Source organism: Lissotriton vulgaris, chromosome 10 (assembly GCF_964263255.1).
Source record: "Lissotriton vulgaris chromosome 10, aLisVul1.2, whole genome shotgun sequence".
In the NCBI taxonomy this organism is placed as follows: domain Eukaryota; kingdom Metazoa; phylum Chordata; class Amphibia; order Caudata; family Salamandridae; genus Lissotriton; species Lissotriton vulgaris.
In genome coordinates, this window is record NC_141698.1 from 44,187,327 (window position 1) to 44,201,172 (window position 13,846).

At 41.7% G+C, this 13,846-nt stretch overlaps 1 protein-coding gene across 1 annotated transcript in view; it reads left to right on the forward strand.

The window, feature by feature from the left end:
• Positions 1 to 13,494, forward strand: part of LOC147684526 (extracellular calcium-sensing receptor-like) — a 47,559-nt gene extending 34,065 nt beyond the window's left edge. Inside the window, exons 5-6 of the mRNA XM_086939687.1 lie at positions 8,375 to 8,498; positions 12,575 to 13,494. Of these exons, the coding sequence (XP_086795813.1) occupies positions 8,375 to 8,498; positions 12,575 to 13,494 (1,044 nt within the window). The remainder of the gene's footprint in view (positions 1 to 8,374; positions 8,499 to 12,574) is intronic.
• The last annotated feature ends 352 nt before the right edge of the window (positions 13,495 to 13,846 follow it).

Below are 13,846 nucleotides of genomic sequence, written 5' to 3' on the forward strand. Positions count from 1 at the left end.
CTTGCTACAGTGGGGTCGGCGGGGGGGGGGGGGATGGGGGGGAATTGCGATGTATTGAAGCATCGGGGGAGAGGAAAGAGTTTTTCCTCTCCCCTGATGTCTCAATTCAGGGCATTGCTGCTGCACAACCGCGCACAGTCAAGGATTTAAAAACAAAAATGGAAGCAACACCTTGGGCAGGGGGCATATTTTTTTTATTTGTATTCTGCCCTGCCTGGAGCAGATCGGCTCATTTATTTGATCGTTCTGCCCCCGGGGGGCAGAAGACCCCCACTAGACACCAGGGATTTCTGCATTCTGCCCCGCCTGGGGCATATCGCCTTGTTTATATGTTCTTGCTGTTCCCGGGGATGGGGGGGGGGGGGCGCAGCAGAAAACACACTTGGCACCAGGGATTTTGTTTTGTGTGTAATGAAAGCGACATGGTTGCTTCCAAGGGGGTAACATTTGGTTAATGTTTTTTCTTCCCCTCGGGGGGGGGGGGGAAACATCTGCCCCTTTTTTTGGCCTTTCTGCCCTAGGCGGGAGGCAGAAAACCCTTCTAGGCACCAGGGATTTATTTCTTTTGCAAACGGGACACATTTCTGTCTGCTATTTTCTGCCCCACCTGGGAGACAGATCGGCCTGGCAGACAACTTCACCCCATACCTTGAGCAAGATCACCCCCCATTTTTCTCAGCCCTATTTGAAGGCCCATCTCGCAGATTGACTATTTGGGTAGTGGCATAGCGTGTTAAAATGTTAATTGTTTTATTTCTTGTGAATTGCAATTGTAATGCTTTATTTCTCCCTTTTTGTTCTAGTTCAAGGCTTTTGCTCTTTAAACTGTTCCAGGTTGTGGTTTCGTTACTGGTGGTTCTGCTGTTTGTCTAGTTGCATGTGTTTGGTGAGAGAATTTTTTTTTGTACAATGTAAATGAGTTTCATTTCTCTGCATGAATGTGTTTTTTGGAAAATGGTGGAGTATGTTTGGCTTCTGTTTTTTGAGTGTCAAAAACATTTTGCATTTGTGCTTCATGTGTATTTTGTTGTCTTGTGAGTAATGGTTTTGTTTTTATCTTTCTAGTGGAATATCGTTGGTTTTTGATGTGTCTCTACATAGTATATAGCTGTCTCTTGCAAGTGAATCGTATCGTTTTTTGAGTATATAGATCTTTGTGATAAAGCCACACATTTTTTTACTTACTTATTTTGCACAGTGTTGGTTGTTGTTGACTTGTTTGTGCAGTCTCCTTTCGTAGTAAGGATGATGGCTAGCCGCAAAATTACTGCTCAGCAGGTTGTTGGTATGCTTTTTGAGTCTTCCTCTGACCATGGTTCAGAGACTCACTCTGCTTCTGAGGCAGAGGAGGAAGTGAAAAATTCAGGCAGTGAGTTTTCTCTCCACATGGAATCATCAGATGATGACGCTACTCTCAGTGCGGATGAAGTTACTCTTAGTACGGATGAAGTGCCTGTTTTAGAAGGGGACATTGATGTGCCAATAGTGCAGCAAGAGGCTTCTGGGCTGCAGCCTGGGGCTGCAAGGCTTCCCGTCGGAAGTGCTGACCTCTGAGTTGCCACAGGCATGGTGCAGCCGGCTTTGCCAGAGTTTACTGGTGTGCCAGGGTGTAGAGTGAATACTGAAAACTTTTTGCAGATACATTTTTTTCAGTTGTTTATGGACAATGTATTTTTGGCAGAGATTGTCAAGCAGACTAATTTGTATGCCGAACAGTTTTTGAGGGACAACAGTGCCAGCCTTAGGCCCCACTCTAGAGCTATCCAGTGGACTCCCACGAATCTGGAAGAGATGAAGAAGTTCTTGGGTTTCACTTTTTTGATGGGCTTGCTTAGGAAGCCATCAATGTCTTCATATTGGTCTACTAGTCCCTTGACCGCAACGGCTATATTTCCGACAGTCATGTGTAGTGATAGGTATTTGCTTCTTCTTCGGATGCTGCATTTTGTTGATAATACTTTAGCATTGCCAGGAGATCACCCTGATTGTGACCATCTTTTTAAGATTTGGCCTGTCATTGATCACTTTGTAGATCGATTTTCTGAGACTATGCTCCAGGGAAAGAAATAGCAGTGGATGAGTCTGTGGTCTTGTTCAAGGGTCGCTTGGTATTTAGGCAATACATTCCTAGTAAGAGGGCATGCTTTGGAATTAAGCTGTATATGCTGTGTGACAGTAGGACTGGATATGTCTCTAATTTCAGGGTGTACACAGGTAAGGAATCCAGGATTAACTCTCCTGGTTGTCGGTCCATTTTTGGTGTGACTGAGAAAATTGTGTGGGAACATGGTAGAGGACTTTTTAACAAAGGTCACCATTTATATGTAGATAACTTCTACACTGGTGTGCAGTTGTTCAGGCAATTGGTCAAAGTGGACACTGATGCTAGTGGCACAATCCTCTCTAACTGTAAAGGTTTCCCAAAATAACTTGTTTGTCAAAAGCTTGTGCGGGGACAGTGCAGTGCTTTGCATTGTGAGGAACTTCTAGCTGTCAAGTTTTCAGACAGGAGAGATGTCTACATGCTGACTACCATCCATGATGAAAGCACTTCCCCTATGACTGTTTGGGGTCACGTTGCTGAAGCGTGCAAACCTGTGTGCATTTTAAACTATAATAGGCACATGGGTAGTGTTGATAGAGTAGATCAGAGGTTGGAACCTTACACTGCTCTTCGTAAGGCTTACATTTGGTGTAAGAAGTTGGCTATCCATCTTTTTTTTCACTTGGCAACCATTAATGTTTTTTTTTGTATTCAAGGATTGTTGTCCTGTGTCAAAGATGACCTATTATAAGTTTCAGGAGTGTGTAATAGGCAGCCTTGTTGTAGTGGAACAGGCAAGTGTTCCTAGAGTTGGAGTGGTGGAGGATGTGGCTAGATTGGTGGTGTGTGAGTATTGACTTGCTGCTGGTCACTACACACACTGCTAGCCAAACACCACTCCACACAATCCGTGAGCTGGTGTGGTTGCTGTTTCAGGAATGTCAGAGTATGAAAGTGATGGGCCCTTGAATGGCGCTGTCTGCTGGTGTGAGTGTTGTAATGTGCCTGGCCCACGCTGGCAGTGTGAATGGTTTTGTATGTGTCACACGTATAAAAGGTATATGAATGGCCTGTAAAGAGGTTGGTGCCTTGTTGTGGCTTAACAGCTCATGAGCTGTGAGTCAATGGTTCAGTTTCCCATCCTTTCAATTATTAACAGTGCATTTCATTTTTGTGAAATCTCTGGTTAATACAACTGTATATACTGAACCATCACTCACCCTCCCGCCAAATCCAACTGTGTGTATGTGTGCTTGAGGAATAGGTGGTTGTTCCGAAATATTTGTCTTTTCTGTCTTTCTCAAGCAGAGTGTACCTTGTCCCTTTTTGTGACTGCTGTAATGTGTTGGTTTCATACTTGGTGGTGCGAATGGTCTTGTGTGTATCATGTATGAAAGGTGTGTGAATGGCCTGTAAAGCGGTTGGGGCCTTGTTGTGGCTTCACTGGTTTTGTTTTTTGTCCTTTTAATTATTGACAGTGCATTTCATTTTTGTGAAACCTCTTGTTAATAAAATGTTATATACTAAACCATCACTCGCCCTCATGCCAAATCCAACCAGTATATGTGTGTGTGCTTGAGGAATAGATGGCTGTGCAGTAATATTTGTCTTTTTTGTCTCTCTGCCAAGGTGTACATTCCATATAAGAAAAACGTACCAACTGTATATTTTTTCGTAAACTAAACACCCATGGAAGTACATGGTGATGTTTCTCTTGTGGGTCCTAACAAGTTATCTTACCAAAAATATCCTGCAAACTTCAAAATGTGACTGTCACATTTTCCTTGCATTATTGTGCCAGACTTTTCACGCTTCAGAAAGAAACAACACATTTCCTACCCCCCAGCATTCCTCCAAGTATCCCAATAGAAATGGTACTTTACGTGTGTGGGTGGGCCAAGGACCTGTGGCAGGGAAGGACCCAAAACATATTGTGGAGACATCAAAATTTCCTATTTTGAAAGGACCTGATTTTGGGGGTGTCACCTGAGTTATTGTCCCCGGGCTTGGCGGCCATCTAGGGAAGCCTACCAAACCCATACAATTCTGACAACTAGACACCCGGGGGAGTCCTGCGAGGTATGGCTTGCGTGGGTCTCCCAAAGATTTCCTACCCAGAATCCCCTGCAAACCTCAAATTTAGCAGAACTTTGTTCTCAAATGTCTGTATGGGAAAATTTGGGAAACTGCGTGGAGCCACAAATTCCCTCGCACCCAGCGTTCCCCCGGTCCCCCGATAAAAATTGTACCTCACTCACATGGACAGGTCACGGACCCGCGACAGGCAAGGGCCCCAAACCTATTCAGGCGACACCAAAATTACCTATCACAAACCAACCTGATTTTGCAAGGGGGTCCCATGAGTTTTTGGCCCCGGGCTTGGTGGTCATCTAGGGAAACCTACCAACCCACACATTTCTGAAAACTACGCACCTGGGGAGTCCAGCAAGGTATGGCTTGCATTATTCACCAACGTTTTCCTACCCAGAATCCCTGCAAACCTCAAATTTAGCTTAAAAAATCACTTTTTTCTCAAATTTCTGTGTGGGAAAGTTCTAGAATGTGCGTGGATCCCCAATTTCCTCCCACCCCACATCCCCCCGGGTCTCTTGATAAAAATGGTACCTCACTTGTACTTGTGATTTAATTCTGTCTCATATAATCAAAAAGAACTTCAACAATTTGCTTTTTTTGCAGCCTACTAAACAACTTTTACGTAAGAGAAGATTAACACTTTCTATATCTTATAAAAAGCATCAAAATTCACAAGGGCATGAAAGGCTCTTGAGAAATGTATGGACATACAGTTAATATTTACATTGTTCAGAATAAACGTCTGGGCTCCTATCAACGCAGATTTCAAAGTGCTTGTGTTAGAGAAACTTTCACTCTTAAAATCCTTGCTGATATTAATTGCATGTTACATATTGGTCCTGCCTGGCCTCTTATCCTTTTGGAATTATTAATCTTCATAAACTCCTGCCGATCCTTGAGACTTGTTTGTACATAGGTGGTGAGGTCTTTAGTAGCTTTGACCCTTTCTTGAGTAGTCATTAAGAATTAGTCCAATTAGGGAATTACACATCCAAGCCACATTTGAGGTCTATGGTGTTCCGCAGGGTATGATACTGGCACCAATGTTATGCAATTTATACATGAAATTGCTGTTGAATTCCATTGGAAGAGACACATAATTCATCAATATGCAGATAGAAGTTAGAAGTATTTAAAGATCCTCCCAAATAGAAGCTATTTCTACACTGAAAGAGTGAGTGTTGAAGAATCAAAGATGGATGTCTTCTAACCCCCTTAAATGGAACCATGAGGAAACAAAATACATCCTGATTAAATGTAAACTTGATTCCAAATCTAAGGAAAAAAGTTAAGTGAAACCTCTGTGTTTTTGGTTTGGTTTGTATTACTTGCCAAGCTGTATATCTCCACAAGCATGTATATCCATGCCCCATGATCAAACAATCAGGAGGTAATATCTGAAGAGTGTATAGAATTTCACTTGGAAACTAAAGAATTTATCATGCAGAGATCTTCAATATTGTCTTCTTAGGGATCAGTGACCTCTTAATGGCACCCCTTACCTGTAAGTATTTCAGAAGGAAACAGAAAATCCGATTGTTTGAATTTGACCTAAGTTCCTTCTTCAAGAGACTTCCACACCACAAAGTTATTATATTTCCTACATTTGAAAACTGTCCCTCCATCTACTTACCATTTCTTACCCTATCCACTGAATCCTAGCTGATAACCTACGTGCATGACCCTGTCAGGATTACCTTGTTTCCTCCTCAAATTAGTTATGCCTCTGTCTCAGTTTTATAATTTTCATCCTTTCTCTTTCTCCTGCTCTATGCTTGCTTATTTGACTTTATATTTATGTGAAGTTATCAAGGGTAGTCAGCCCTTCCCTTATCTTTACTTTCACTGTAGTCATGCTTCGTCTCCTTTCATTTCCGACCTCAAGCTATGAACTGTGAAAACAACTCATTTGAGCTCCTTAATTAATTGCCTACAGCCTTCCATCTGCCTTCATTTTTTCTATCATTTTTTTCTTGTTAACCCTCAGTGCATAAACCTTCCTTAGAGGTTAATGGCAAATTTATTTCTCTCACTTGCTTCTTCTTTTCTTTCAGGTTATGTTTTTGCTTCATATGTTCTATTTGGTTGTTATTCTGTTCATTATAATAGATGACTGTCTTAAACTGGTTTAACATACAGCAAGCTAATTCCTGCTAGTTGATTGGTCCATAAGAATGTAAAAATAAAAACAATATTTTCTTCGGCTCAGACTTGGGCTCATATTTGGGTTATGGTTCGTAGGGTGGCTTAGCCAATAAAATATTGGGCTAGTCAGATTTTGGTATTTTGGTTGTAGGTTTGCTTAGGCTGTTGTCTGGGGTATATGAACTTGGTGGTAGAAGCATGCCTTTAGTAGGCCTCACTTTTTTCTGTCTGTGCTTTATCCCTACTTATCCTCTGGATGACTTGGAAGATCACTTTTTGTGCCAATATAATGGTTGTCAGCTCCCTTTACATATGTAATGCTTATGAATCTGGGGAATTGCTTCTAATCTCCCCTTTTGGCATTGATCTCTCAGGTGGAGGGGATGAAGATATGATAATTACTATAGCTTCATAGTGTCTATAGTGTTACTCGGCCACTAACTTTGCCATTTGGTAATTACATGGTATGGACACTCTTGAGAGATGCAGCGATTGATTGGTCGACCTGCTGAATATGCATGTATGTTCCTAGCTCTGAAATTATATTGGTTGTTTCCCTTCAAGATGTTTAGGTCATAAATGTATAGATGTATGCAAACTGACATTGGCTACTTACTCTCATCCCCCCACTTATTATTTTATTTCCTTCCTTCTTCGCGTTGCCATGGAGTTTTCCTATTTGTTCATGCTCAGCCCATCACATACGATCCTCATTGTCCATTTTTCTCAACTATCTTGAAGTACTACAGTGTTAAAGCAAGAATACACTTCTATTACCTCCAGTAGAGACACTTGGGCAACTTTGAACTCTTATACCTAAAAGGTACATTCTGACATTTCTCTCTTCTTAATTTAATTGTCAGCATTACAGGGAGGTTTGTTTGTCTCATTCTATTGAGGTTATTGCTGCAGGCTTTTATGTTTTACATTTTTTGTTGGCTTTCGAGGCACTTTGCATTTTATCTTCCTTATTTCAGAGAAATATTTATGTGCATGAAGAAATGTCATGTGCCTTTTTGGAACAAATTAGGTTTGGGGTGAAGGATTATGTGGTATGAAACCTATTACCCATGAGATGTTAGCCTAGCTCTTTTGGCTGCTAAAGCTACCTTCAACTTCACTTCAGACCTCTCCATAGGCCTGTGCACCATTAGTTGCTTTTGTCAATTCCTCCAGGTCTTCAACTTCTTGACATCATAATAAAGCAGCTAAGCTTATTCCTACATGTGACTAATGGCCAAACCAAAGGATACTTCAAGTTGTCCATACTGTGTTTACTCTGCTACACTCTTTTTTCTTCTAATGCCTATACTGTGCCTCACCTTACTCATTGAACCCTCAAATGTCCCCTCAATCGTTATGCGTATGATACAAATGCATTAATAATGCTTAGCTGCTGCTGATAATCTTAGTCACTTGTACCACCAAGGAGGACTGGAGAGGACTGCATGAAGACAGGACAGAAAGAGATGGGAAAGGTACACTCTTGGTGCATAGTCTGGCATGTAAACTACAATTGAGGCTGCCAGTGGCATGTTATTAAGCCAGGCAAAGGAGGGGCGAATGCCTTCTTCAATACTCACATCCTAGTTTTGACATCAGAGACAGTTGTAGAGTAGCTGAAGACAGCATCTCATGAGCATCCAAGAGTCATATGCTCTGCAACTACACTCCCATTATGAGAAATGTTACCTTTTTCCATGTTTTATTACTGTTATAAGAGATGGAGAACTCCAATAGAGCTCTTTAACATCTGGAGATATATATGTGGCATGCTCCTCCATTTTCCACACTATTTTTGATTCAGGTTATTGCTCTACATGTTTGTGTATTTTAAAAAGTAGCTCTTAATTATTAAAACTGAGATTTCCCTCTTATTTGTGGTGATATCATGTTGGAACACTTAAATATGCTGCACCTCCATTATACATTTCACATTTTTAGACTACTGAAATCAACCACTGGTAGATCCACCGCTCTTTCCATCATAGGATCCAGAACAGTTACAAGTAACACATATATTCCAATAAAATACTTACAGGTAGGGAGAGCTGTGATTTGGAAATGTTTAACCATCTATCATTATTCCAGCCCCCTCCGTCAGTCTGCAGTGAAAGTTGTGATCCGGGATACCGGAAGTCTGCCATTACTGGGCGTCCCAAGTGCTGCTTCTCATGTGTGTCCTGTCCTGATGGGAGCATCACCAACCAAACAGGTGGGTTCACTAACTTCTTATAGTAAAGATACAATTTATAGATAGGTAACTAATATATTTTTTAACATAAAACATATATATGTTGTTTCTGTGTACATATGTGCTTGCAGGATATGTGTAGTGTGCATTAGGTGTACATATTGCCTTGCACCCCACCAACATGCACACACCATGCAATGTATCCTCGCATACACCACGGACACTTACCATAGAATCCGTCAAAACGGGGTACTAGCCCGTCACAGTAAGGGTGCAGCAGGACTGGAGGGACCTGTGCGTTTGAGAAGCGGAGGAAACAGCATCCTGTACCTCAAACTACCTCACTACTTTTCTTCCCATTCTGCCAACATGAAGTGGGAGTGTTTGCCACTGGAATTGCTATGGAAACAGCCCACATCCAAACACCAACTGCGGGAATCATGGCTGAAGTCCTGCTGCCACTGCCTCCATCCCTTTCCCCCATTGATGCGGGCAGCAAAGTCCTGGCAGTTTTGCCAGGACCATATCGGTCTTCTCTCATATTGAAATCCAGTATTCTAATCAGGCTGGAGGATGCCAGGTAGGTGTGTGGGTAGACCAACAAAAAAGCAGTGCTGGGACCAGTCTCACCAAGATCTAAATCAGGCCCTTAGTTCCTGTACTTGACCCCTATATTTCATTTCTGCTTCCACTCACAAAACTCTTGCTGCTTCCTATGGAGAAGACACACTTCCAGGATGACAAAGGATTATTCTCAATGTGTACAGTCACATTTAACGTTCAAACCCCCACATGCATCAACCTATTTAGAAAGTGCAAATGGTGCGAATCGGTAAATTCGGCCGTTTGCACTTCCTAAATAAGTTTTTGGGATGCATCATGCATTTTTGTGAAATTCGCTATTTTTAGCGATTTCCCAAAATGCGATTGCTTTTAAGCAATCGCAAATTTGCGATTCCTTAAAAGCAATGCATGATTGTTTTTCTAATTGCGAATTAGCAATTAGGAGGTGTAAATTACCACGAGGTTGAACCTCGTGGTAATTTGCGAAAAGTTTTGAAAATGCTCAAAAATGCATTTTTTAAACTTTCATGTTTCAGACACACATGTCCTTAGGACATGTGTGAGTGAAGCATGCACTTCAAATTACATTTCTGGGGTGCAGGGGGGGGTCCTTTGGACCCCCCTCTGCACCCTTGGAATGCATTAACAAATTGCGATTTTCAAAAAGAAAATCGCAATTTGTTAAAGTCTTCCCATTGATCCCTATGGGCCTTTTGGCCCAAAGGAATCAATGGGAATTGCCAATTCGCACTTTGGAATTCGCATAATATTTGCGATTCGGTAAAAATTGTGATTTTTACCGAATCGCAAATATTTTGCAAAAATATACATGCATCCCATTTTGTGAATTCCAAATTGCGATTCCCTATTTTTCGCAATTTGGAATTCGCAAAAGGCCGGGATGATGCATGTGGCCGAAAGTGTGGATGGGCTCAGCTGAAAGAATAACTTATGCCACAATTATGAGCTGTGTTATTTCACCTGAAGTGGGGATCTCCACAGGGCAAAAACCTGAAATTCAATTTGATTCAATACATACTTTTCTAAACAGGTCCCATTTAGTATCTGGAGCAAAGTTTTTCAAAGGTTTCTGCACTTCTTTTAGTGGCCAAACAAACATTGGAGTGCACTTCTAAGGCCCCCAGTACACGAACGGGGCACTTTGATACTCTCTGGGTGTCAAGCAGAGTTCACCATCAAAATCCAGGTTAAGTTCCAGTTGCCACTGGTTAGCTCATATTGTCCAGGAAAGGTCCTCTTGTAGCTTGCTGTTGCCACACAGGAGATCATCCAACTGATCCTTGAAGTTCACATCTCTGTCCTGGGTACAAGGGTGAGCAGGTCCACACTTTCAGGGCTTCTCTCAGGTGACAGACAGAAGGTCCAGTCCTCTTCTATTCTTCCACACGTCGAGAAAGAGTTCTTAGGAGATGCCTGGATTACACTATTTATAGAGGGCAACAACTAGTGGCTGGGAGTGACACCTGAGCATACTTACTTTTTCAGTAGTTTCTGTTTGTTTTAGCATAAACAAGCACAGAATGCCATGTGCTATGGCAGTGGCAACACGTGCAGAACCTTAAGCCACACTATACTTGGACTAATGTGAAGGACTTCCGATCAATTTAACCAATGTCACTGGATAATTCAGTTAAAGAAAGATCTGTGCACAAGTCTTAAAATCTTTAGCAACAAAAGCAAAAATAGAAATGTGATTTCAGTCTGACAAAGAGTCACCCTGAAAATAAAGTAGACAAATATATAGGGCCTGATTAGGATGACAGAAGGACTGAAGTCCTCCCGACACCATCTCAGTCCTGGGACCAACCGACTTCCGGTCGGCAGCCCTGACTGGGTCATTATGATGTAACCAAACACTGTTCGGTTGTATGCTCCCTTTTCTCAATGGGAGCTTGTGGTACTGCTGTAAATCGCCATAACACAAGCTCCCATTCAGAAAAGGGAGGTGGAGTTCATCCCTGCACCCTGTGACAGGCACCATGAGGTGCCTGCCATAAGGTGCAGGGATCAACAGGTCCAAAAATGACAGAAACCATGCATCGTAATCTCAAGGGCGTATAGGCCTGCCCTAGAGATTACTGGATGGCTGCTGTCTGACCGACATGCTCCTAGAGCCTGTTAGAGGCCAGTCAGAATGACCTACCGGTTTACTTTCTAGCCGCCTAGATCTTAATTAGGCAGTTGGAAAGTAAACCGTGGGGCCGATTACGATGCGGCCCTGAAGGATCCGACCAACAGTCAGAGCTGTAACAGGATGCATTGTAGTCACCCCTGAGTGACTTCCAAATAAACAGGCTATCATTGACGCTGCACTGCAAAGGGAATTTTGTGGGTGCAGGGGTCTTGAGAAATGGAGAGATGGTCTTCAAACATATTAAGAACATAACATTTTGCCTGAACAAGCTAACATCATGTTATCATATCAACATCATATCACATCTCAAGCACAATTAGCATGAGCCAGAACAACATGGCCACGGTAGTTACAGAATGAATCAATAAAAAAGCTTCATATTTACGTACTCTGTTCCATTTCACTTTGAGTGGTGGTTGTCTTCAATGTTACCTTATTCTTACTGTTGTTATACTCGCACCATGTGTAATTTTATCAAGGTTCTTGAATCTAAGCATTTTAATGTTGACCTTGATGGTATAGTTTGCTCTGGATTACCTCCACACTAAACTCACATAAAATGTCTCAAAGTCCAGTGTTATAGAAGAAGAAAGATATGAATGCCATCATGTTAGTCTTAGCATCTGAAGGTCCTCTGGAAAATGAACACTTTGTAATCAGGCAGCCAAGGGATAATTCCTCCAGAACCAGCGGGGACAGATGTCAGTGCCGTAAGGGCCAATTCACTATCTAGCCTAGTGCATTAAATGGAAATAACATGTGAGGTGTTTAGGGTTGTTAGGATCTGGGCAATGTAAATACCTTAATGATAATTGCACTATGTTAATAACAATATCTGGAGTGCCGGGAAGATCCTTCAGATAGACTCTATACATTAGCTTCACTGCTGGGAAAGTTGTTTTCAAGAGTAATAAAAGCACATCTGTTGGGCTTTGGGCTGGGGTTTTTCTCATGCAGGGCAACCCTACATCCCATTCTCAGGTACAAACAATAGCAAATTTCTCCTGTTTCAAACTTCAATAAGGAATTTCACCTACTCAGAAGCACTCAATCTATAATGTAGGTGTCCCGCAGGGATTAGGCCTACCTGAAAATGTGACATAACAAGAAACATCTAGTGGAACCTGAATGACAAAGAAACAATTGCAGATATTTATTGAGTGTTGTCTTTACAACAGATATTTAATCAAAAGCATCATAAATATTTGTGTCTGAAAGTAAAACATCATTAGATGTACAGTTCTTATGAACAATAGAATTGTCTTTGCACATGGAAGCTTATTTCTCTGAAACAAAATGAATGCACAAATGTGCTTCTTCATCTGAAAATCTAATAGATTATTTTAATTATAAAGGTTGCCATTTGTTTTTATTTCAGACTCCTTAGAATGCATACAATGCCCGATTGACCACTGGTCAAGCACAGAAAAAGACAGATGCATTGCAAAGCAAATTGACTTCTTGTCCTATGAGGACTCACTGGGATTCATCCTGGCTTTAATCTCTATTTTCCTGTTTTTTAATGCTGCTGGCATTTTGGTTACGTTCATATCTTATCGGCACACTCCAGTTGTACGGGCTAACAACCTCCACCTCAGTTATATTCTTCTCTTTGCCCTCATGATGTGCTTCCTCTGTTCCTTGATATTCATTGGTCAGCCAAGGAGAGGGACTTGCATGGTTCGTCAGGTTATCTTCAGCATATCCTTCTCGCTTGCTGTTTCGTGTGTGATGGCTAAAACAGTCATGGTCGTCATCGCCTTTAGGGCCACTAAGCCCAACAGCAAGCTAAGAAGGTGGATTGGCTCCAGATTATCCTACATCAATGTCCTGGTCTGTACCTTCATAGAGGTTACCATTGGAGTCATCTGGTTGGGAACTTCACCAGGATTCCCAGAATTTACCAATAGTACGGACAACTGGAAGATTACTGCACAGTGCAACGAGGGCTCCATCCTGATGTTCTGCTGCATGTTGGTGTTCATGGGACTCTTGGCATGTGTAAGCTTTGGAATTGCTTTTTTAGCTCGAAATTTGCCAGACAGCTTCAATGAAGCCAAGTTCATCACCTTCAGCATGCTGGTATTTGTCAGTGTCTGGATTTCTTTCATCCCAGCTTATCTCAGCACAAAAGGAAAATACCTTGTTGCAGTTGAGATCTTTGCAATCTTGTCCTCTGGTGCTGGCCTCATGTACTGTATTTTTGCCCCAAAGATTTACATTGTCTTTCTCAGACCAGAGAGGAATACCAAGGACATTTTGGTAAAAAAAGCAACAACTTCCATTCGTACTGGATAAGAGCATTAAGGGAATAAACTGGAACGTCTGCTTCTAAAGTAAATTGTACAGACTACATCAAAGCTTTCTGAGGATATACGACCTGATATTTTACCTTACCTTGGCATGGTCTATGTACACAAATGTTTTCTCAACAAGCTCATATGTAAAAATGAATGTAGAATATGTATCATGCTTCAAGCAGTTCTCCTTTATCTATTAAAATTCAACTAAGATGACCATTTCCTGGCTGGAAACATTAGCTATTTAAATTTAACTCAAAGGATCTGAAGGGGGCAGCTGATTTTCTGGATTAAGTAATGAGGACAAACTGCTAATGCTCGAGGCAGAGGATAGTGTCTGGTTTGTATAG